The sequence below is a fragment of the Diuraphis noxia genome, unplaced genomic scaffold, assembly GCF_037042655.1.
Source record: "Diuraphis noxia isolate RWA-SAM2 unplaced genomic scaffold, SU_Dnox_SAM2 contig0005, whole genome shotgun sequence".
Classification (NCBI taxonomy): domain Eukaryota; kingdom Metazoa; phylum Arthropoda; class Insecta; order Hemiptera; family Aphididae; genus Diuraphis; species Diuraphis noxia.
The window spans coordinates 38,982,326-39,007,272 of NW_028301715.1; the positions used below are offsets into that span (position 1 = coordinate 38,982,326).

Here is a 24,947-nt window from a genome sequence, read left to right on the forward strand (position 1 = left end):
CTACTTAACTGAATTAAAAAAGTACGCTCTAAATGGAAAAAATTATTTTTATTTTATTGGGTATCCACTATCCAATAAAGTTTCCAATAAATTACAATAAACACAGTTATGAGTAATAATTAAGAAAATAAGGAAAAACTAAAACATAAGTTTTTATATTTGATAAATTTCAGTGCAAATGAAAAAGAGTCAAGATAAAATAGTGTAACAATCAAATTTATCATAATAAATGAATTTAGTATAAATGTAATAATGTTTATTGTGTTTTTTCATTTATAAGTGATCAATTAATTATTTTCAGCTTAATTTTTTATCGATAATCAAATTAAAGTGCTAGATTATAGAACGTTTCAAATAACTGCCTAATTATTAGTTAGGTGACCAACATTTATGTTATGAAATGTATTGTGATAATATATTTATTATATGACACATCACACATCTTAAGCTAACTTAATATAGTATGGTATTTTAACTGTTTTTAATTTTATTCCATAATATTAGAATAACACATTGGAAGTAATAATTGTCCTCTACTTTTTTGCTTGGGCTTTAAAGCATAAACAAAATATTCTCATTTAATATATAAATACAGTTCAATGTATTAAGATTTAAGAGAATATGAAGTTCATTGTTTTAATTCTATATTGTTGTGTTACAGATCGATTTTATTGTCCAAATGGCTTTTGTTATCGCAGTTACAAAAATAAAAGAAGCTTACGTAGGCATATCAAAGATGAATGTGGCGTCGATCCAAAGTTTAAGTGTAAATATTGTAATAAATTTATGTTCAGGAAGACCACATTACAAAAGCATCTGGTTAACTGTTCTGCTAAATAATGTGTTCTTAAAACTTTTATTGCACATAAGTAATTACATTTTCTATGTCATAAAGAATTATACTATTTTAAGATCTTAATAATTTTAATTAAGTACTCTGGTATTGGTTGTAAATGTTTATATTATTTAACTACTTTTATCTGATAAAATATTTATATATACAGGGTGATTGATTTATCATAAAACACTCATTATTTCAAAAAGTATTGACTTTTTTTTTAAATATTTTTTTACATGGTTTCAAGTTGATAAAAAACCAACGCTTTTATTAAAAAATTATATTTTTAAATATTTTTTATCCTTATCATTTTTTTTATGTTTTTTACTTTTTTGAATGACAACATAGAGTTTTAATTTCATATTCCAAAGCAGAATATTTTTCTAAGTATTTTGATATATAAAAATCGAATTTGGGGCTAGTAGTTTATGAGTTATAAGTATTTAAAGTTTAGGCAAGCGGAGTGGGGGACAAATATTTTGCGGAGTAACCCCGTACCACTCCACTCTGCCAATCTAAACTTTAAATACCTATAACTTATAAACTACTAGCCCCAAATTCGATTTTTATATATCAAAATACTTAGAAAAATATTCTGCTTTGGAATATGAAATTAAAACTCTATGTTGTCATTCAAAAAAGTAAAAAACATAAAAAAAAATGATAAGGATAAAAAATATTTAAAAATATAATTTTTTAATAAAAGCGTTGGTTTTTTATCAACTTGAAACCATGTAAAAAAATATTTAAAAAAAAAGTCAATACTTTTTGAAATAATGAGTGTTTTATGATAAATCAATTGTATAAAAAAAAAATGTTTATCGTTAAGTTGTAAATAATATTTAATAGGTAGGTTACTGAGATAAATTTATGAGATAACATTGACAACAAAGGCCATTAGTTACAAGATAAATTTATAGTGATACTAAAACTTCATTTTAAAATTATGATCTTCATTGCAATGTGTAAAAAGTTGAATTAATTGTTTGAATCGGATAAAATAAAACTTGTTCACTATGTTTTATAGATGCACACAATTATATTTTCTTGTCTGGTAATGGAATAAGATATTATGTTAAAGTTTTTTTTTCATTTATTAAATTTTAACTGTTTCCGCAAAATCTTTGTTTTCACATTGATTTTATATATTGAAGTAAAATACCACAAACATAACGAATCATTAGCAACATAGATTCATTTAATTGATTGGTGAATGATGATTGATTTATTTATTATTTTAGTTGGTTTTATGGATTTTCACCTATATTATTATGAATTTCTATTGATCTCACTATTTGTAACAGACATTTATACTATTGTTTATTATTAACATTAAAAGGTCAATGTTAAATGAAATGTAATGGAATTTACTTGTGTTAACAATTGAAGTTAGCAGTAAATTTATTAAAGTTAACCTAACCTATGAATTAGCCGCTGGTGTACATTACTTTAAGTGAATTTTGTTTTGTGGTAATAAATTGCTAATCTCTGTACCTAATTTAGAGTGTTAATGATCTATAGTATTATAATTAAGAGTTATGGGTAAAAAAATTAAAATTATAGTTGATAATTTATTTAATCCTTTTATTGCTTCAGAAGTATTACTACGTTCCTGTATGTTAAAACAATGTTATCATTTGCCGGCACAAGCCCAACTTTAGGAAACCCTGGCTTGCATTATTTTATGTTACATACACAGGTTGTTAAGTATAAATAGTGAAGTAGTGAAAACGTTAATATAATCAGTGTATTATTTATATATAGTAATTGTTATTTTTAAATTAAAAATTGTACAGCAATTTCATTAAATGATATCTGATGTTACTACTATCTATAAATTTAAAACATATATATATATATATATATATATATAATACTATTATAACTGTTTGTTATAAAAAAAACTTGGGTATATTTTAATTTAATATAACTTATTTATGAATTCTTAACAATGTTATACTTACAAAAAGTGTATCATAATTCATAATTATTATACATATGTAGTCTCTTAGTTAAAAATGGTATACTAATACTCTAATAATTTGTACTAAATCTAATTATGCATATTTTTCAACCATGCTATATTATATATTATGTAGAAATAATAAATTACATTTTTTTAATAAATGGTTTTAAATATTATGTTTAGGGCAACCAAGATATTTTTGTCCAAATGCTGATTGTGGAAAAAATTACAAATACAAGCCCACATTAACTTATCATATCACTCATGAGTGTGGAGTGCCACCAAAATATCATTGCTCTTTATGTTTTAAATCATTTTCCCGTTACTATACATTTAAAAAACACATGGTGTTGATACATAAACAAATTTAAATAAGTAAAAATAATACTTTGTGAGATTTGAGTGAATAATTCAATATAATTTTGTTTTTGTTTATATAATGTTTAATTTGTTTACCTAATGCAAGAATACAACCTTTTTTTATGACTATCATATTAATATATATTAGTTCCTTCTCAATAGTGCAATTTAGGATTCAATTTTACAATATGTTTTCTTATTTATTAAAGTTTGCTATTAATGTTAGTTAATGTAAAAAAATGTAAGTTTTTATTTGACAACTTATTTGTATGTGCCATTTAATTATAATAGGAGAAATAGGAAAGTTGAATCTGACAAAAATTTCCAGTTAAATGTCTTGAATAATATGTTAAAAGACATATACATATGTATCTGTTAACACATTTTTGTATATTTAGTTGATATATCTTTAACAAGTACCTAATAATATCAAGTTATAAGAACTTAAGTTAAAGTTATATGATTCAATGTTTTAGTCCTATACTGAAGTAATAAGTTAGTTGTTTGTGTGTTTTTATGCATAACAAAATATTTAATAATTTAAAATTATCCAATTTTATCCTTAAACTTTAAATTTCTTATTGGAAAAGAGCACTAAATTGTTCAAAATAATTTGATATCATCATATCAGATTAGTTATAACTGTCAATATGTCAACTATATACTATAAAAATTATGTTTCTCATAACGTAACAATATCAGATAATGTTTTTATATCTATTTGTATTTTTCTATATCAAATTAAATAAATTAATACACTTTTAATAATAAGAAGTTGGTATTTTATTCAAAAAAAAATTGGGGAATCATTTTACTGCTTCAGTAACAATTTTTTTTCAAAAATACCTCACAATGAAGTATACTTTTTTAAAATTTGTATGTTTATATCGCTTTCTTAGTTTTAAAGATAGTTGTATCTTTTATATTTCAATTTAGATGTTTTATAAATGTACATTAAAAATGCAAACAAATAATTCTTCTTACAAATTTGAAATCAAAGGTTTCTTTTTCAAAAACTGAAAAATTTTTTTCTGTTAATAAATAAAATATGGTGTTTGTCAAATTATTTTTATTTAAACATATATATATTGTTATGTAGTTAAATTGTTAAAATAAAAAATAAATTTATGAATTTTTTAGATATTTCAACTAAAAAATTTTATAAACCCCTTCTTTAAGTTTATATAGTCAAAGGTAGGCGATGGTTTTTACATTTTGCTTTTTTATGAGTATTTATTATTTATTTTATTTATTATATAATGGATACAATTGGTACATCAAAACTTATTAATCAAACCATTAATTTATTTTTATAGGATCCTTCTCTACTACAGCTCATGTTAAACCCATAAATGGTCGATATTATTGCTTGAATAAATGTGGACGGCATTATAAAAACAAAAGAGATATGGGATATCATTTTAGACATGAATGTGGGATGCCACTGCAATATCAATGTAATTATTGTGAAATGAAATATATTAACAAATCAAAATTAAAGCAACATACCACACGAAAACATAATGTAGTATATTATTCTGATTAATATTTTTGTTTTACAAATATTTAACCTATAAATACTAAAAAAAAAACAAATACATTTTGAAATACACTCATGTCTGGATAAATGTAATTTATTTGTAAGTTTTTGTAAATTAATTTTATTTTATAAGTAATATAAATTTGATTATTCAATGAAGTTTATTGGTAGTCTGTGTACTTACAAATTTTATAGTGAACTATAATAATATAGTAATTTCTAATTCAGTAGTGGATCCAGAAAGGATTTTTAAAATTATGAAGCAATACAAAGATATGATAAGCTATTATTCGACGAGCCCCCTTCTAAAAATAAATTACCTATTGGATTAATTTCATCAATATTCATAATCTTTGAATCCCATAACTCATCTGCACTATTCTTATATCTACCAATCACCATTGTACTATCTTAATCAAATATCCAATTAAAATCAGATGTACCTACTTTTCTAATTTTTGTTTGGTGAAATTACATTTAGTGTTTAACATTCTATAAGTATTTAAACTATAATATACTAACTTTAATTATACTTGTAAATATAATACATACATTTTGTATTTGATTTTTTTCCAAGCTATGTTTAAGCAAATTAAGTTCTTACATTAAATTTAAAAAAAATATATTAGTGTTATACATTTCAAAAACGACAATAATAAGTTTGAATGATTAACTTTTCAAATTGAATCAACCATTCTTGTTGAATGATTATCTTATTGTATGTTAAATCAGCATAAGCTTCTGTTATGTTATTTTTATCTGGTAAAATGTTGTCAATTTTTAAAATATTCTCACTCAATTATTTTAATGACAGTGCTTAAATTAATAATATTATCAACTTCATTTACTCCTGAATTATAATTAATTTGCATACAGTAAATCTTAAGAAAATAAAATGTTTCTTTTATTAATATAATGTAATGTAGTGTATGTATATTATATTATATTATATACAATTTGCCTTGTTTAAACTTCTAGATATACTTGTGTAATTGTTAAACTTAATTATTTAATAGCTATTTAAGTACTGCATTATTGAGATAAATTGAAATATTTTATACCTATACTACACTGTACATACAAAATATATTATTAATTCTAATTTAATTTTTTATTTCAAACCCTTGAAAAGTGTGCACATGTTAAATAATTCATGAAATATTATTATTGTTATCAACTTATTTGGCATTCTTAAAAATATTTTATAAATTTTGATTTGATTAATATTTGTTAATTTTTTAATGACAGTACAAATATCATTACTATTACACATATAATGTTATTAGTTATTACATTTACTAACTTATTAAGAACAGCCTGTGATTGTTTTTTGTCTTTATATTGAAAAATGAATATCTTTTATTTTATATTTTATGTTTATCATAGATTTATATTATGAATACATTTTGATACCAATATTATTATTTTCATTCACCGATTTACGGAACACTGAATTTCTCGGCCGAATTTGTTTGGACTAAATCAATTTTTTTTTCACAAACTGGTGGTATATGAATACACACTTTTCAATACATTTCAAAATTTTTCGAGAATTTGGTCTGCGCGTGCGCAGTATAAACTTTTTTTTTTAATCGCAACACCTATTTTTAACACCAGATTCGGATAGGCCTATTTTTTAAAGTAATTTTCATGTATCAACTATGGCTCTTAGTTCAATAATGACTGAATAAGAGCCATGTCAATTTTATAAAATAATACATTTTTAAACATTTACAAAATCATAAAAAATTAATTCTTATATTGGTTACTTTTTGAATATTTGTACGTATTTTTTTTTAGAAAATATGTTATAACTTATAAACAAGACTAACATAATATGGATTCAACATTATTTATTAAAAATTGAATAGGTACAACTGGTAAAAGTGAACATTAGTTATTTTTTAATTACACAATAAATTAAATAAATTGTTCAAAGTTGGATGTGCAAACATGTAGCTATTATAGAAGTGCTGCTGTATGCTCTCGATTGTATCAGCAATTAATAGAATAATTTTACGCTTAAAATTTGTTATTTTCATCGCAATATAATTATTTTATTTTATTTGACTTGTCAACTGGCTTAAAGCATTATTGTTTTTTACATAGTAAAATAATATTGTTTTTTATGTTATGGCGTGAAATGTTAGCATGGAGGAGTTTTGCAGCTAATATAGTAATTAGTATTTATAATTTAGTAACATGTATGATTATCAAATGAATTCTAAAATAATTTTACATCATAATGTATTTATTTAGATATATATTTTTTAAACGCATTTTAGAAGTTTTTGCTCATACAATATACATCATATAATATAATCAATATAATTCAATTTTTATATTTTTTTGCATTATGATTTGCATTAAAATGTACTATAAATTATATAATAGCTTGTACTAGATAATCACAACAAGGCCAATTTCCAAATTTCAGTTTTATATTCTATTATTATTTTATTTTTTTTTTTTTAAATTTAATTTTTAGTTTATCATACTGATATAATACAATATACTTTGCTAACTAATCTTCTCATATTATGCTCATCGAGTTGTTGATGCTTCAATATAATTTGAATAATATTATTCACAATGTTTTGTAAATTGAAACTATCATTTCATGTAATCTAAGTGTGAAGGAATTATGATATTTACTAAAATAGATGAATATTTTTTTTTCAGGAATGGTGTGGTTTGTGTGTGCAAATGGTTGTGGCAAGAAGTACAAGCATCGTACAAACTTATTACGGCATAAAAAAAATGAATGTGGCGTTGAGCCACAATTTAAATGTTCAATTTGTCCAAAGGCATATACTCAAAATGCTAGCTTGAAATTTCATGTACTTAGACAACATTCAACTGGCCTTATATCTGGACGCATAGATAATTGCACATACAATGTAAATTAAAATTAATATTTTGTAGTTTAATTGCTTAAGTTGTTTATTAGTGTTTAAGAGTTTCTTTAAAATGGTTTTCTACTTTAATTAATTATGCACTCTAGATTTAAGTTTAAGTGAATTAAACATATTAGTGAGTAATAATATAGTTTTTATATATGTTTAAATTATTTTTTTCTTTCGTGTGTTATTAAAGTATTCTTATAAGCATAAAATATGCTAAATATGTAAACTTATATTCTAATAGCAGATATTATAAAGTTAAATTTAAACGTATTTAATTTTCTGAATCAGTTAAAAATTATTTTTTCGAAATACAAAATGATTTTATTTGAAGCATGCTCACCCCAATTTTTGTTTTATTCAATATTTAATTTGTAGAATTTTTAAGTATAATTAAATACCATATGTTTAAATTTTTGATATTTCTTATACTACTCAAGGACTATCCTATAGCGTTACAAATTACTGTTTTTCAAAAAGTTCCCTCCTTTTTAACCGCAAATTATGAGCAGATGGTGTTCTTGAAAATGTGATGTATTGAAATCAAAGTTCTAATGAGTATTTTAAGAACTTTAAAGACATTTATTCTAAGTATATTAAGGAAAATTATCTCTAAAAAATGGTTATGTGAAATAAAAATAAAATGTAATCCTAGATGTTGTATTTATTATTATCATTTCATTTTTACAACTTTTTTATATTGTTAACCAGTAGCGTGGCGAACTCGAATATTTTCAGAGGCAAGTATATTTTGTGATACCCACCCACCCATCAACCATAATTTTGTCTCTCAATTGGAAATAGAGTTGGGGGGGGGGGGTTGATTGCTTTTCACAGACAATTGTACTTATTAGGTAGGTATTATTACCAACTAATGGTTAATAACCACTGACTACTGGATACTATAGCTTTCGTTTATATCAATATTAGACAATATTAAAATATCATTTTCCTAAATTCGTTATTATGAATTTAATTTATTTCCCATCCACCCAGTGTCACCCATCACCCACCAAAAAAAAAACTGAGAGGCGGCCGCCTCTCGATTACCCCCATCACCACGCCACTGTTGTTAACATGGTTTGTATAGTAATATACACAGTATATAATATATATACTACATAATATATAGTTAGCTGTCTCCAAAAATCAACATGTTCGTTTAGATGTTAATAATAGAGGATATAAATCTGTTGATTATTATAATAGTACTGTGAAATACTTGACACTCTCGGTCACTTGAATGTCGTCCACTATTGAGAGGTATCTGTTAAAGGAGGTTTCACTGTAATTACTACATTTTCAAATCATCTAAGCTCTCATATCTGCTTAACCACCATGAACATATTATCCTTAGTACACAAATTTATTTATCTCAAAATAAATGGTCAGGTGGTATGTAAAAATTTTCAAATTGTGTAGGTGGTACGTGACTATAAAATGGTTGAGAACCACTAATTTAGCCTAACTATAATCAATTTATAATTATAATTTCTTGTTATACTTAAATCAGGGTTGATATGTACTTAAATTTATTGTTTGTATATTAATTTATGTATTATATCTTTAAATTGAATATTCTGTATTATTGTTTGATACCAACACACATGATACATAATCAGTTATTTTGTTTGTTAAATTGAATATTATATTCAAAGTTTGGATTGGTTGCATAAAATTACAATAAGTCAATATTTAATAGGATCAATAAAAATTTAGAAGTATCACATCAAGTTTAAATCTATCATTAATCTCGTCACCGTTTACTATTAAAACTATAAAATATAGATTAAATTGTATTTAATAAATTTTAAAGTTATCAATATCAGCTCTTAAGAGGACGTAACACCGACATCTGTTGTTTTACAAGTGTGTAACATAGCAAATTTACTCTCAGCAGATCACATTTAGCTTTGTTAATATAAAAATTAGAATGAATCTATCTATTATGAAACATGATGGTAAGAACATTATCTGTGTTTGTATGTGGGTTTTTACGATAATACAATTTTTAAATTTAGCTTGTACAAAATAGCATGAATTAAAAATTCTCATAACTCAATTAAAAACTGAACTATTCTAAAACAAAGATAACAAATGCTAGTGTTACATCTTCTTAATGATTTGATACCATTTATAAACCCAATTAATTATTAATACATTAAATAGGAAATCAATTATATGAGTATTTATGAGATTAATCCATAGATATTATTAATAATTAATAGTCTATAGCTTAATAATTTGAAGAACTATTAATTATTGTGCTACAGTTCATACATTCAACTTTTATGTCCAGGCTTGATCATTTTTACCAATTTTGTAAGCAATCTAATCATTTAAATAAAATAAATGTTGTTTTAAAGTAACTACATTTTTTTTTTTTTTATTTTTTTTATATGGAATGTATGTAATACTATAAATTGATTTTTGTGAACTAATAAACATATTTATAGTTTCCAGAGAAGATCAGCATATATTTCTAAGTATAGCCTATGCTATATTAAATTAATATTATTAAAATTTTTGATTGTTAGATTTATTTTATTTTTACAAAAACTTTTGATGGTAGTTTTAATATCATTTATTATAATTATATTAAGAACAACTAGTAACAAACTAAATATAAAATGTTTAAGTTTTCATTGTAATAAATAATAATAAATAATCATTTAATTTTTCTTCTCCAGTTTCTTTGCCTTTAACACCCAACTATCTTATTGTAATTGTTTAGCTAGATTTATAATAAAAAGCTAAAAAAAAAAAAAAAAACACCCAACTATTAGGGTCAGTCACTCTAGTTTCACGCCTCCATAGGGACTTTCTCTCTTCTCCTCGCCTACTTTTAATTACTTACACCAGATATGTGTATATGTCTATATGTCTGTATATGTCTATCCATCTGTTCTTCGATATTCTTCTCCCTCTCTTTCTTCTACATTCATTTCCACAGCCACTCTCACTATCCTTAAATAACATCTTCTCAAAACATAACTAATCCTATTCTCTATTATTTTGATTATATTTATATATATTTTCTTAGTCAAGGAATCCCATGTATGTTATTGCTAATTAAATAAAGCTCACTGAACCTATATTAGTAGGAAAGTTAAGGAAGTTACAGAGTACCATGAAAATCTATTGCTGCTGAATTAATAATGCTTTTAAAAATATTTAAAATAATTTAAATTAAAAATAGATATTTTTTAAGTCACATTTTAATTTTACCTAAGCTATGACAGGTAATAATTATAATATATATATATATATATATATATATATATATATATATATATTAATTATAATTAATAATATAAGGTACCTATAGTACCTACCTTATTCAAATATTTGGAAATAACTTTATTTAAAATTTACTCTTCTAAATAATACTTTTACAATTAATGGTATTAAGTATTAACTATTAGTTGGACCTTGTCATTATAATTATTATATCACACTGTTTTGAAGTATTTAAAAAATTATTATCAGTTGAATATTTTTTTTGGTTATTAGTTTATATTTTTATGTTTGATTATAGATAATCGAGCACACAATTATAGAATAGAAGGTTTTGACTGTCCGTATTTATTTAGTAGAAGGTATAAATGTATATAGAATTTAGTTACTCTGTTTAAATTGGAATTTGGAAAAAGCCAACTTTATTTAAATATCTACAGTGCCGACTTGTGGTATTTAAACTTTAATGTAGGTGGTTTGAAATTAATTGTAAAAGTTCATTAAAAAAAAAAAAAAATCAGTCAGTTCTAAAAAAAACATTTATTAGTAAAATATTTATTAGCATTTTCAATTTTGATATACAGTATTAGAAAATATTATTACATATTAAATAGGCGTAGTAATAGTAATGTTAGGTTTTTAATAACTTACTTTAATTTTAAACCAGGCATTGGCTTCCTAATGTTTTAATATAAATTTTTTTCACCTTGTAAAGAAAACTTTTTCCTAAAGATACTCTACCGAATTTATGATTGAAATATAATAAAAATAAGATAATTGCCCAGGTAAAGCAAAAGAAAACTGCAGTACACAGTATAATCACTGGTAAACAACTGACAACAGTGAGAACTAACATAATTTAATTTTTTTAAATGGAATAATATATTAATTAGGACAATAATAATAATAAAAATAGAAAAACAGAGGAGTTTTCAAATTAAAACCTATGCAGCGCAGCACCATGTGTGTGTTTATTACATGCGAACGCCTAACAAGTGTGCAGTAGAATCTGCACACCAAAGTCACATACAATTTCCGATTCCCCACTTGACCACCAAATATATTTTACATGGACAGATGGTGTTAAGACTGAGCTGCACACCAGTTGATGTGTATTCGTTAAATAACTCAATCAAATTTTAAAAGTATAATAATAATTGTCGTGTTTTGGTTTTTAAAATTAAATTCTTTTTATTCAATAAATACAGTTAACATCTATTATATTAAAATTAATTTATTATTATTACATATTTTCACTATTATACCTATATTAATCTATGTGGTATGCACACACCTGCACACCTTGGTACGAGTCACCACTGAATGTCTACATTGTGATAATTTTATTTTTCAAGAATTAAATTTTAGAATACATATTGGTAATATCACACTATCATTGTAAGTCACTTATAAACCAAGTATAATGTTTTAAGTATTAATTAATTTATATAAGTATGTACTATGTACAAAGTACAAAATTAATAAAAATGATATCATTATTTATGAATAAAAATACATAGCAATGTAAAATATTATGCTAGTGTATTATTATCTTTCTTTTCCTTGTAGTTAATACAATTCAAATAAGACAAATAAAGGTTTGATACATATTTATTACAGTTTTGTTGTATCAAATTAATTTAAATAGTATTTTTACTTAAATAGAGTAGTTTAGAGTAGTTTGCTAAAGCCAAATTGAATCATTTGAAAGTTATAATTAAAAATACAAAATTTTTTTCATTTTAAAAATTTCTTATTTACAGATATTTGGCTTAATCAAATTGTTGAAATTGAAGTGAAAAAACGATTGATTGCTGAACGACATCATTGTCCGAATTGCAAGCAAAGTTATAAATACAAAGGAGGTCTTCGCAGACATCTTGACTTTGAATGTGGTAAAAAACCACAGTTCTTATGTCCGGAATGTCCAAAAGAATTTTCTAGAAAAGATAAACTTCTTAGACATAGAAAAAATGTTCACAGGACAAAGGAACTTGGTGTTTTTTGAAATAAGCTTTGAGTTGTTGAATTATTTCCTCAGTAAACTTGATGACTAAAAATACACATCTAATACATTAGACCCTCGATTATTAGTCTCCCAATTAATGACATAATATGTCAAGGTTTATTTTGTTTAAATTATTTGACTTTTCAAACAAATATAACTGTACATATGTGTATTGTACGTTTTCAAAAATATGAGATATGTATTTATGTAGGTATATAATAAATGTGTAACAAATAGTAATTATGTATATAACAAAAAAAAAATAATAATGTGTATATATAGATTTTAATAAAAAATCACTTTCTTAAACAATCTTTTATATTACCCATCAAGTCCTGTGACTATTGGTTAATCGAGGTCTTACTGTATATAGTTGTGATTGGTCTTGTTTTCTTAAAAACACAAAACTACTGGCTTGATATTGACAAACTTAACTGATTCTTTAATTCATATATGGCTAGCTCATCTCCAAACTAAAACTGTATGGTAAAATAAGAACACACCAGGTCAAATAGTATTGTTTATTTTATTTTTTATTTTTTATTTTTAGTAAATTATTAGACCCAGTTATTGTTTATAAGAATTTGTTCAGTACCTAAATATATAACATTCATTTAAAGCAAAACCTAGTCGTACAGATAGTATCAGTGGCGTATCTGAAATATATTTTTTTTTTCAAGAGCAACCATTGTATTTGTGACAAATATCATCTGAAAATTATTTATTAATGAAAATGTTGACATTATTCTACCCCCACTCACTGTTGGATACTTTACTGCATAGTACTATTATAATTTTAATTACATATTTAATTTACTTTATGGATTTGTCATTTGTCACTGAATTTTTCTTGAAATTTATGTTTTTATCCTTTTTTATATTTAAATATTTATAATTTATAAAAGTTTAGTTTGCATAATTTGTTGAAATTGTAATTATTATTTTGTTGTTTTTAAACAATTTCCTTGATTTTTTGAACTGTTAACTTGATATTTTAACTTACTAATTAATTAAAATGTATAGATATATTTAAAAAAATGAATTCATATTATTATTATCTTATAAATTTCATCAAATTATACCTTATATTATGAGTCTTTTTAATATTTTTAATACATTTTATAGAAACTACATATCCATGTATCCTTTTATTGTAGGATAGTAATTTTATAAACATTTTTATTTAACATTTCAAAACAAATTCTTGATATTAATACTGCACAATGTACGGCAATCAAGCCCGGCAGAAGGCTCAGACTTTATGTCTGGGACGGCATTTCTTTGGCGATAGACAGGGCTATGTTTAGGATTATATGTTGATACTTGGAATATAAAAACGAAAGGGTGGCAATTTTTGATTTTACCTATGTATACATTTTATCTAGAGTTGGCCCTGACGGCAATGCTAAAATATGGGACGTAAAATTTTTACTTGAGAGAGTTGGAGAGGGGTATTTATTAAAAACCAGGTTAAAACTGATAAAAAAATATTTCTACCCACAATAGAATTTACTATTTTGTATAGTTATAATATGATTTACTATAATCTTAATTCTGCTAAAAAAAATGAGATTTTAAAAACATTTAGTAAATAATGTAAAAATCATTACTTATATATAATATTAAAATGTATCAAACGTATATCAATAATCAATACCGTACCATATTTAATTTTAAAATTTCAAATAGGTAATTAAAAAAAAATCCGATATTTTTTTGTATTTTTCATATTTAACTTAAAATGTGCATGTACATAATAGTGCTTTTGTTACTATGCAAATATAACTATAGAACAATAATGCTAACACAACAAATATTTTTTTCCTATTTTTAATGAACTATATTAATAATGATCTATGTTACAATAATTTTTTCATACAAATATAAAATACATATAGTATATTACTATTTTTTTAATTTAATTTTTGATGGATTTAATGATAATATCTTTAAATGTGTTAATTTAAATGTTTGGTATTAATTGATTACATAAACAGCCATGAAGAGCTTAAAAATATTAGTTTTATTTAAGTGTATCTGTTTGACTTATTTATGTAACTGAATAATCGACATTTTCAGATATAACATATACTGATAATTTGGAAAACAGTCGTCATCTGTGTCCCAACGGATGTGGACGTCATTATAAAAGAAAAGGACACATGACCTATCATTTGAAATTTGAATGTGGTGTTTATCCTCAATTTAAATGTCCGTATTGCAGCAAACGGTCTAATCGAAAGTCTAGTCTAAAAACACATGTTTTATGTGTTCATAAAGTTTTATTTGACAACAATATGCTTATGTTTTCAAGTACTTAATTATAATGATGTACTATCATTTTTTTTATAAAATCTAACTATTTAACCTAACCTGTAAAATTGTTCATAAAAAAAATTTGGAAAAATGATTATTTTAAAATTAAAATAAACCATCAACTAATACTAAGAAGTGATTTATTATTGAATTATCATTTATGCAAAAATATTTTAAACATGATATTATGTATGAAACAAGACATTTAGTTCAATACAATTTCTATAATCTGTCTCTACAATAGTTTAATAAGTCTAGTAATTTTACCTTTCTTACTATTGGTTGGCGTTATTAATGTTATTTTGATTCTTTAAAAATATGTAAATTTTTTTGTCCAGAATTTTTGATTTTCTGACAGTATAGCATATGGTCTCATATGTCGATTTATAGAACTGTGCTGTATTTAAATTAAAAGACAAGCTATAATAATAAATTATTTAATTATTTGAAAATGATTGGTATATATTTATTGACAATGGCCAACACTAATGGCAAATTTAATATGATTTGTATCATCTAATTAATATCTATTAAAAATTTTTTATATTATTATTAGATTAATATATTATATTTATGTGAGTTTATTATAATAATTAAACTTTATTTTTTTTTTAGAATTTTCTTCAATTGGATTTGAAAATAGACTTGTATGTCCAAGGAATTGCGGTAGAAGCTATAAACGAAAATATCATTTAAATACACATTTGAAATATGAATGTGGTGTCAAGCCTAAATTTAAATGCCCATATTGTAGCAGATTGTCCCATCAAAAGTCTAATCTTAAAACACATATTTTAAGTGTACATAAAGTCATATACAATGATGCATTGATAATATGTTCTAATGATTAGTTATCAATTATACAAAAAAAAAAAATGATCTAAACAATATTATATGATTTGATTAAAACTGTGCTTTTTTAAAATTTTTTTTTTATTATTCTAAACATAAGATATTCTTAGCCTAAAGCTATCTATATCTTGGGATATTTGACAATTTACATTAGTTAAAACTGTGCTAAAACTATATATTTATATAGGTACCTGTATTTTATTTTATTCTTTTTTTTTTTTTCAATAAACTAAATAATTTATGAACAGAAATTTAATATTTTTCTATATTGAAGTGGTTAGTTATTTAGGGTTTTAAAAAGTTTTTAATGCTTTTTCTCTTAGTATTTTTCAGATTATTTGCTTTATTTTAACTTAAATGTGCTTTTTTTAGTGTTGTATAAAGTCATAACATACTAACTCTGTTCATTTGGTATAGCTTTAACATTGTACTAATACAATTTGTATGAAGTTATGACTTTTCTTGTTGAAGCTCAAAAAAAAATACAGTATACCAGAACATTATAATGTTTAATGATTATACATTTTTAAAGTCATAAAAATTATATAAAATATAATTAAAAATATATTGGCCACATATTTGTATGCTGAGTTTTCAATTTTTTATTTGTCTTATTGTTTTACTAAAAAATATATTATTTATAAATTGATTGATTTAATATGAAATTTTAATAGGATCTTTGATGAGTGGACCAACAAGTAGACTTGTATGCCCGAGAAACTGCGGCAAATCTTATGCATGGAAAACTAATTTATATAAGCATTTAACATTTGAATGTGGTATTCGCCCTCAATTCAAATGTCCATATTGCAGTAAAGTGTGTAATAGGAAATCTAATTTAAAAACACATGTTCTATGTGTTCATAAAGTTTTATTCGACAAAAATATTCCAGTGTTTTCAAATAATTAATTAAGATGATGTACAATGAATATCTACAAATTAATAGATATAATATAATATATTATTTTTGCATTATATTAAAGTATATGCTATTATAAAATCTGCGCTTAAATCTGTATAAATTATTGTAAATGTTTTATAGGTAATTAATTATTTTAAATTAAAATAAATGTTCTACTTGCATTATGACTTGTTTTTTATTTAATAAGCTTATCATACATTTATTAACAATGTACTGACCATCATTAAAATATAATTTGCAAATCATTTCAAATACAATACTATGATGTATGATTGAATAATATTATTTTCATAAAAAGACTAATAATTATTATTAAATAACATTATTTTCAAAACATTTATCAAGAATAGTTTTTTTTAATCTATTTTTCAAATTTATATTCTATAAGTATCAGAATTTTCAGATAAAATACTGACTAATAATTTAAAAAAACAGTTGTCATCTGTGTCCTAATGAATGTGATCATTATTAAGCAAATTATTTAGATTAGATTTAAAATAAATTACTTGAAAGTACCATCACTGTATGATTTCCCTCATCTTGTACTACATGTGTTTTTTTCTATTATATATGTAGTGTTATGCCAGTCACATTTTTTACTTATTGTGTTATGAAATACAGATTGTAAATTTTCAGAAATAATTATAATAATATTAAAAATTTATTTAGATTAACCATGTATTTACCATAAATACACATAATATGATAACCAAATGTATTTCAAACTCTCGTGGTTACAAAAAAATATTTAAAAAAAACAAACTAATTATTTTTTAACAATAAATTCAGTAGTAAAAATGTAAAAATCCTAACAGTAATAAAATTAGGCAAATATTAGCTTATTAGGTTTATGCTTTTTTTTCTGAATTTTGGTGAATTTTATATTTATTATAAATTGTATATTGTGCTTTGTTTAGATTATTTTATAGCCCTTTCATACTAAATTTTTTCATAGTTATTTAATATTTTCATAATTTAGTCTTGTATTGATGTCATTTGTATACAGTTATGACCATGTTGTTAAAATTAAAGATTAAAAAAAAGTTTTGTAATTGGTAACAAACTTGTTATGTTTAATGATGATAATAATTCATAATGTAAAATGTAATTAAACATATACTGACTACACTCAAATATTGAATTTTATATATAATACAACAAATTCATACTTACATTAATAATAACAATTTTCAATCTTTATTCAACATAAGATAAATTAATATATACATTTTTATTAATGGTAATTAATAGCTTACTCTTATTTATATTTTTATTAATAGAATATTACATTTTACTAGGATTTTCAACAACTGGACCAGAAAATAGATTTGTTTGCCCAAGAAACTGCGGTAGAACTTATAAATGGAAAACTCATTTAAAAACACATTTAAAAAATGAATGTGGTGTATATCCTAAATTCAAGTGTCCATATTGTAGTAAATTGTTCCATCAGAAGTCGAATCTTAAAAAACATGTTCTATGTGTCCACAATGTTTTATACAACGATGCTTTGATAATATATTCTAATGATAGTAAATAATTATACAGAAAGTAATAAATTATAATAAAACTTGGTTAATATGGATTTATTTAACAATAATTGTTAAATATTTTGTATGGTATTTAGTAAAATGATACAAGTTATGCCATGTATATTTTATATATTTGAACTATTATGATTATTTTTGGTTATCATGTAAGTTTAATTTGTTGCTTATCATAATTTGAGTTAATTATTATTGGTAATTATAGTTATATATTTGTAATTTTAAATATTAAAACATAATATAGTAGAATCTTGGTAATGTGGCTGTTTTATAATCCAATACATCCAGTAAACCGGCTATATTAACTTATGTGTACCAATTAATTTATTTTATATTTTTTAAAACCTATCTCATCAAAATATTTATTGTATACGAGTACAATTCTAAAACTCAATAAGTAAAAATGTGTTTTTGTTAATGGCACATTTTTGTTAATCCAATAGCAGCATAGTCTGAAATGTGTCAGATTACTGAGATACTACTCTACATAACTATCATTAAATTACATTTTATGTTTACATAATATGCCACTACAATGATTTTATAAATAATAAATATTCTATTAATATAAGTTTATATATTGTGTTATTTATTTGTTAAATAGATATTATACAATTCAAAATTTTATATTTATCAATAAATAGTTTGGTACTTTAATAAGCTGTATTATTTTAATACTGTTATTATTGAAATTTATTGCATCACTAAATATAATAAATAATATATAAAAGACATTAAAATATCCTCTAATTCATGCAGTGGTATAACTTTAAATGATTGTAATTTAAATTTGCCAATATTTAAATATTCATCAAGTTTAAAATATAAATGATAATGAAAGTTAAAATTAAGGAGAAAAAACACTTAAATTTCTAGTAGTAAGTAGTTATGGTACACAAATATTTACATTTTGATGAGTAATTCTACTGATGATAAGAACCTCAATATTTCTTAAAAAAAAAAAAAAATAATTTTTAATTACAACAATTTATTTATTTCTATTTAGTTGGTATATTATTGATCAGTGTGCAATAAAGATTAATATCGGTAATTTTAATTTCATACAACTCAAGTTATTTACATATTATGCCTTGCATGTAAATTGTATACAAGGTGATTCTTTTAAGTGGGTACACTAATTATCTCGAAAAGTATTTACTTTTTTCAAAATATTTTTTTACATGGTTTCAAGTTGTTAAAAAACCAACATTTTTATTAAAAAGTTATATTTTTAAATATTTTTTATCCTTATAATTTTTTAAGTTTTTTATTTTTTTGAATGACAACATAGAGTTTTAATTTCATATTCCAAAGCAGAATATTTTTCTAAGTATTTTGATTCATAAAAATTGAATTTAGGACTAGTAGTTTTTGAATTATTAGTATTTAAAGTTGTGATTGGCAGAGTGGAGTGATACGGGGTTACCCCGCAAAATGTTTGTCCACTACTCCGCTTGCCCAAACTTTAAATACATATAACTCATAAACTACTCGTCATAAATTCAATTTTTATGAATCAAAATACTTAGAAAAATATTCTGCTTTGGAATATGAAATCGAGATTTTCGTTATATCGAATTTCGTTATTTCAGCTGTTATTGGTTAGGTATTACTTATTGATAAAAGTAAATACTTTTCGAGATAATTAGTGTACTTAAAATAATCACCCTGTATATCCCTATATAATATTTTATTCAAATTCTGAATGTCTTTGTTTAATTCTTAATTTAAATTCAATTCTAAATCCACTACAACTGAGGCCTAAAGTGCTTGGACTCCAGTGCTATACTACCCATGCCACCTTATATTTATGTCCATGCTGAGAAATGGCAGGGTTGTCAGCTTAGTAATTAGGATGCTTTATGAGTTTCTATATAGTCAGATATTATATTAATGATGTTCACAAGTTTTACATACTTATTGCTCTTTCTTTGTCATTAAGTTACCGTGGTTTGGTCATTAACTATATTATGTAACCTTTATTTGTGAATTGTTATTTTTTAGTTGAGGCAATTAGTGTCATATTTTGAATTAGTTGATATAAATTTGTTGTTTTTGATATGAAAAGCGATATCATTGTTCAAGTTATTTTTTTAGATCTTAAAAGTTGGAACTGTTTTAGTAGATCTACTGAATTATTTCTGAAGTCTAAATATTAACTAAAACATTTTTTTCAGATTATTAGTTTTGACAAATTTCTTATACAAACAATTATATAGTTCCTTACATAACATAATTTATCTCATAATTAATGTATTAAATACAATTATAAATACAGGTATAAATTATTAAGAGGACGCTATACTTGCATATGTTGTCTCCGTCTTACAAGTGCGTAACATAACAAATTTTATGCTTAGCAGATCACGTTTAGCTCCGTTAGTTTAAAATTTAGAGTAAATGGACCTCTTACAAAAATTAAAGGTAATATTATTATCGAGGGCATCTCGTATGCTTTTTATTATATTTTAATTTTAAAGTGAGTTATGTGTATTTTAAAATTGTAAATTGTTTGTATATCTTAAAATACTCATAACTCACTTTAAAATTAAAATATAATAAAAAGCATACGAGATGCCCGGGATAATAATATTACCTTTAATTTTTGTAAGAGGTCAATTTACTCTAAATTTTCAACTAACGGAGCTAAATGAGATCTGCTGAGTATAAAATTTGCTATGTTACGAGTTTGTAAGACGAAGACAACATATGGGGGTGTAGTGTCCTCTTAAGAATAATTATTGTGGTTGTTGAAAATTCTCAATGTGTCTTTAAGTAGATATACTTATTAAATTATTCAATAAAAAAATTAATTTATTGACTAGTTGAATATGGCTGGTAGCAATCAAATTAAATAATTGTTAAAAAATGAACATTTAAATAATATATTGTATACAGGGTGTCCCAAAGAGATCTGACATTCTGACAAATGAAATAACTTTTGTTCTAATCAATATTTTTTAAAAATGTCTTTTAAATTTAATCCATAGACACTTGCGCTACATTTTTAGAATACATTTTTTATTTTTTAACACTGAAAATAAATAACTTTGGTAAAAATTTTTTTTTTAAATATTCAATATAGCCAATTTGTAAATCTGATTTTTAGAAAAAATTATATGGTAAAAACACACACTTATTTAAGTCAAATGGCTGATTTTTACAATTTTTTTAAATATCAATATTTTTGTTAAGTAAATTACGATCTAGTTTATGTTAAAAAACATTTTAATTTCAAATAATATAAAGTTTTTTAAAAATATTTTATAAGAAATTTTTTAAATAGATGTATGTTAAAATATAATTTTTTTTTTATTGCATTTATATTAATAATAATATGTGATGTATAAACTATAATTTACTTAACGAAAATATTGATATTTAAAAAAATTGTATAAAATCAGCCATTTGACTTAAATAAGTGTTTTTACCATATACATTTTTATAAAAATCAGATTTACAAATTGGCTATATTGAATATTTAAAAAAAAAAATTTATCAATTTTAAGTTTTTTATTTTCAGTGTTAAAAAATTAAAAATGTATTCTAAAAATGTAGCGCAATTGTCTATGAATTATATTTAAAAGAATTTTTTATTAAATATTGATTAGAACAAAAGTTATTTCATTGTCAGATCTCTGTGGGACACCCTGTATATATAAATATATCATATACCTGTTAAATATTCTGTATATTTGGAAAATTTATCAGTATTCTCATATACTTTAGAAATAACTTAAAATAAAATGCTTTAAGTCTTGCAATTTATATAAATTGATTTTATGCTAAATAATGATTGTTTTTTTTTTAATTTTAGGGCTATACCGAAGATATATTTGTCCAAACCAATGTGGTCATAGTTATACAAGAAAAGATAACCTAACGAGACATATGAAAACAAAATGCGGTATTTTGAAATTATTTTTGTGTGAGATTTGTATGAAATCTTATGCTCAACGTGATGCACTTGAAAATCATTTAAAACTAGTACACAAATGTAATTTAGAATCATCAATTGATAATATATACATGTAAATATTCAGTTAATATACTTTGTCTATTTTCTTTTGTTAATTGGTTATTGCCTTTTCCCAATGCTTGGTTAAATTTCAAGTATTTAATTAGCAATGATTTTCTTTTGATACAGTTTTTATATACTGTTAAATGTGGAGTTTTTATGCAGAAAACCATATTATGTAATGAATCAAGTATTATTGTTTTAATTTATGGAAAAACACTAAAGAGTAAAATAAAATTAAAAATTGAAAGTAGAATTTTTGTTCGAAATAAAAATAAGGATCATTTCTGAACTAGATGTTTTGTGATTGGTTATCAATATCGACTGTGATAATTGTTTGCATGCTATTGACATTATTGCATTCATATTACTCAAAGTGGGTTGTGGAAGGAAGCATATGTGGGAAGATGCCTATTTCGTACTTTTAATTTACATTTATTAAAGACTAAAATGTTATTTCCTATTAAGAATGCATAAATACCAAAGTACTTAACATGAATGTATATAAATATATCAATATCTATGATCATGTAAGTAGTAATGTACCACTTAAATGGTTTTTCAGTTTTAATATTTAAGTATAATATTCCTGATTGCTCATTATCTGCTACTGTGTTGTATACAAACATTTTCAAAGGTGGGGGGGATATATTAAAAGTACTCCATTGATCTATAACTATTTGATAATATTTGAATGACAATATTTACATTTTTTTTATTGGTTTCAAAAGTTTTAGGGTATAGAAAAATATTAATATTAATTAGATTAAGTTTTAACCTCAGCTAACATATAAAATTTGTAATATCTGTGAGTTCCTTTTATTTTTATAAGCTTATTAATGTGGTGTGAAATTAAATTCAAAATGTGAATTATATTTATTGCACAATAAAACCACAATATAACCAAACATCTCAACATATTCTTCCTTATTTTGTTTCCAATTGATGCCTATCTTACAAAAATTCCTTATGAATATATTTTTTTATTTAATCCTCCCAAGTTGCTAGTCTCTCTATACACCTATCTTAGCATTCTCATGTCCTACACTTACATTTCTGTCTTATTATTTACTGCTTAACACAACTGCTAAAATTTACCTTTTCATCTTAACGGGATCCTCTTATCACATAAAACACCTAGTGCTTCTCTACAATTCAACTATCTACACATAATCCTATTTAAGATGTATTCCTCTAAACCACCATTCTTATGATCACTATGTCATCCTTCATCTTCATCACAAACTTTTTTCTATCAATTTATCAATTTAACTTTGTACCTATCACCCACAAGTTGGCTAGGTTTCAAACTGTACATGTTATAAAGAATGATAACATAATACATTAACAATGCTTAAATCATGTTAAAAATTGTTTTTTATTTAAGCTTATTTTTTTTTTTTTAATTACTGATTTGGAAAATTTATTATTATTTCTAAATTTTTTTTTTTTAATTAAGTGTAATATATTTTTGTTACTCATTAGGATTAATATTAATGCCAACTTTCGATCGGTTCTATTGCCCACGTGGATGTGGCCGAAGTTATAAAAGAAAAGATCACTGTTGGCGACATATTAAGTATGAGTGTGGAGTACCAAGACAATTCAAATGCCTATATTGTTCAAGGAGTTTTGCTCATAATAGTGCTTTAAAAAAACATGTATTAGTTGTTCATAAAATCATAAACAAAGATTCAGGAAATCGACGATCACGTAAATCAGAATAAACCTTGCCTGCTTAAATTTGTTCAAACAATTATTTTATTTGTAACATCTAAATACTGTTGTTTTATATGATGTGAAAAAATATTTAAGTTACATATAATATTTTATACAGTATATTCAATATACCAAATTCTTCTAGTACTAAAATTTTGTATGCTATTTATAGGATCTATTTTGTAGAAAGTTGATATTTATATCTACCAAAAAACCATTTACTATTTGACGGTATCCGATATTTAGAATTGTTTGTTTGGAGAAGTTTCACTGTGTAAAATAATATATATATTATATCATTATGTTATATTGTTATAACAATATTCTTTTCGTGTAATGTAAAAGTAATTTTTGTATTGTATTTTTTGTTGATTTGATATTGTTGAAGTTACCAAATTAAAACAAACTTGTAATGCAGTTTATTTTATAATACAAAAAAAAAAAACTTTTATAGTTTAAATAATGTTGTTTTATTAATCAATTTTTTACTGTTTAATATATTTGTATTCTTGATTTTAATTATAAATATTGAAACATTGATAATTGAAATTCCTAATGCGAAAATAAATATTTTATAACCATCATAATATAGAAATTAAACAATTTTGTTTTGAATAATATTATTAAATGACAATGTAATAAGATGATTATATGCTTGATTTTCTACCAATAATTTTAGTTAAAATGAATACTCATCTCTTGAAATTGAAGATAATGTAA

At 23.2% G+C, this 24,947-nt stretch overlaps 2 protein-coding genes across 16 annotated transcripts in view; both read left to right on the top strand.

The window, feature by feature from the left end:
- Positions 1-24,947, top strand: part of LOC107162837 (uncharacterized) — a 154,858-nt gene that overhangs the window by 114,331 nt on the left and 15,580 nt on the right. The window contains exons 5-6 of one of the 15 annotated variants that reach the window (XM_089228825.1): positions 14,932-15,165; positions 15,784-16,093. The exons of 8 other annotated variants lie outside the window; for them this stretch is intronic. In XM_089228825.1, the coding sequence (XP_089084951.1) occupies positions 14,932-15,165; positions 15,784-16,019 (470 nt within the window). In that variant the 3' untranslated portion in view covers positions 16,020-16,093. Of the gene's footprint in view, positions 1-2,987; positions 3,245-14,931; positions 15,166-15,783; positions 16,094-16,694; positions 17,108-18,241; positions 19,067-22,307; positions 22,522-23,993; positions 24,691-24,947 lie in introns of those variants that run through there. 6 more of the 15 variants (XM_089228829.1, XM_089228832.1, XM_089228833.1 and 3 more) reach the window with 6 other exon arrangements.
- LOC149055300 (uncharacterized) lies at positions 251-12,784 on the top strand. Its single transcript, XM_089228857.1, has 4 exons — positions 251-601; positions 662-869; positions 7,387-7,604; positions 12,608-12,784. The coding sequence occupies exons 2-4, from the start codon at positions 680-682 to the stop codon at positions 12,641-12,643; spliced, it is 444 nt and encodes a 147-aa protein (XP_089084983.1). The 5' UTR covers positions 251-601; positions 662-679; the 3' UTR covers positions 12,644-12,784.

Bases quoted from the DNA above. Each gene is read 5' to 3' on its own strand.
- LOC149055300 (XM_089228857.1), top strand. From the start codon at position 680: ATGGCTTTTGTTATCGCAGTTACAAAAATAAAAGAAGCTTACGTAGGC. The intron at 870-7,386 runs GTAATTACATTT...TTTTTTTTTCAG, and splicing joins AAAACTTTTATTGCACATAA to GAATGGTGTGGTTTGTGTGT. The intron at 7,605-12,607 runs GTAAATTAAAAT...TCTTATTTACAG, and splicing joins TAGATAATTGCACATACAAT to ATATTTGGCTTAATCAAATT.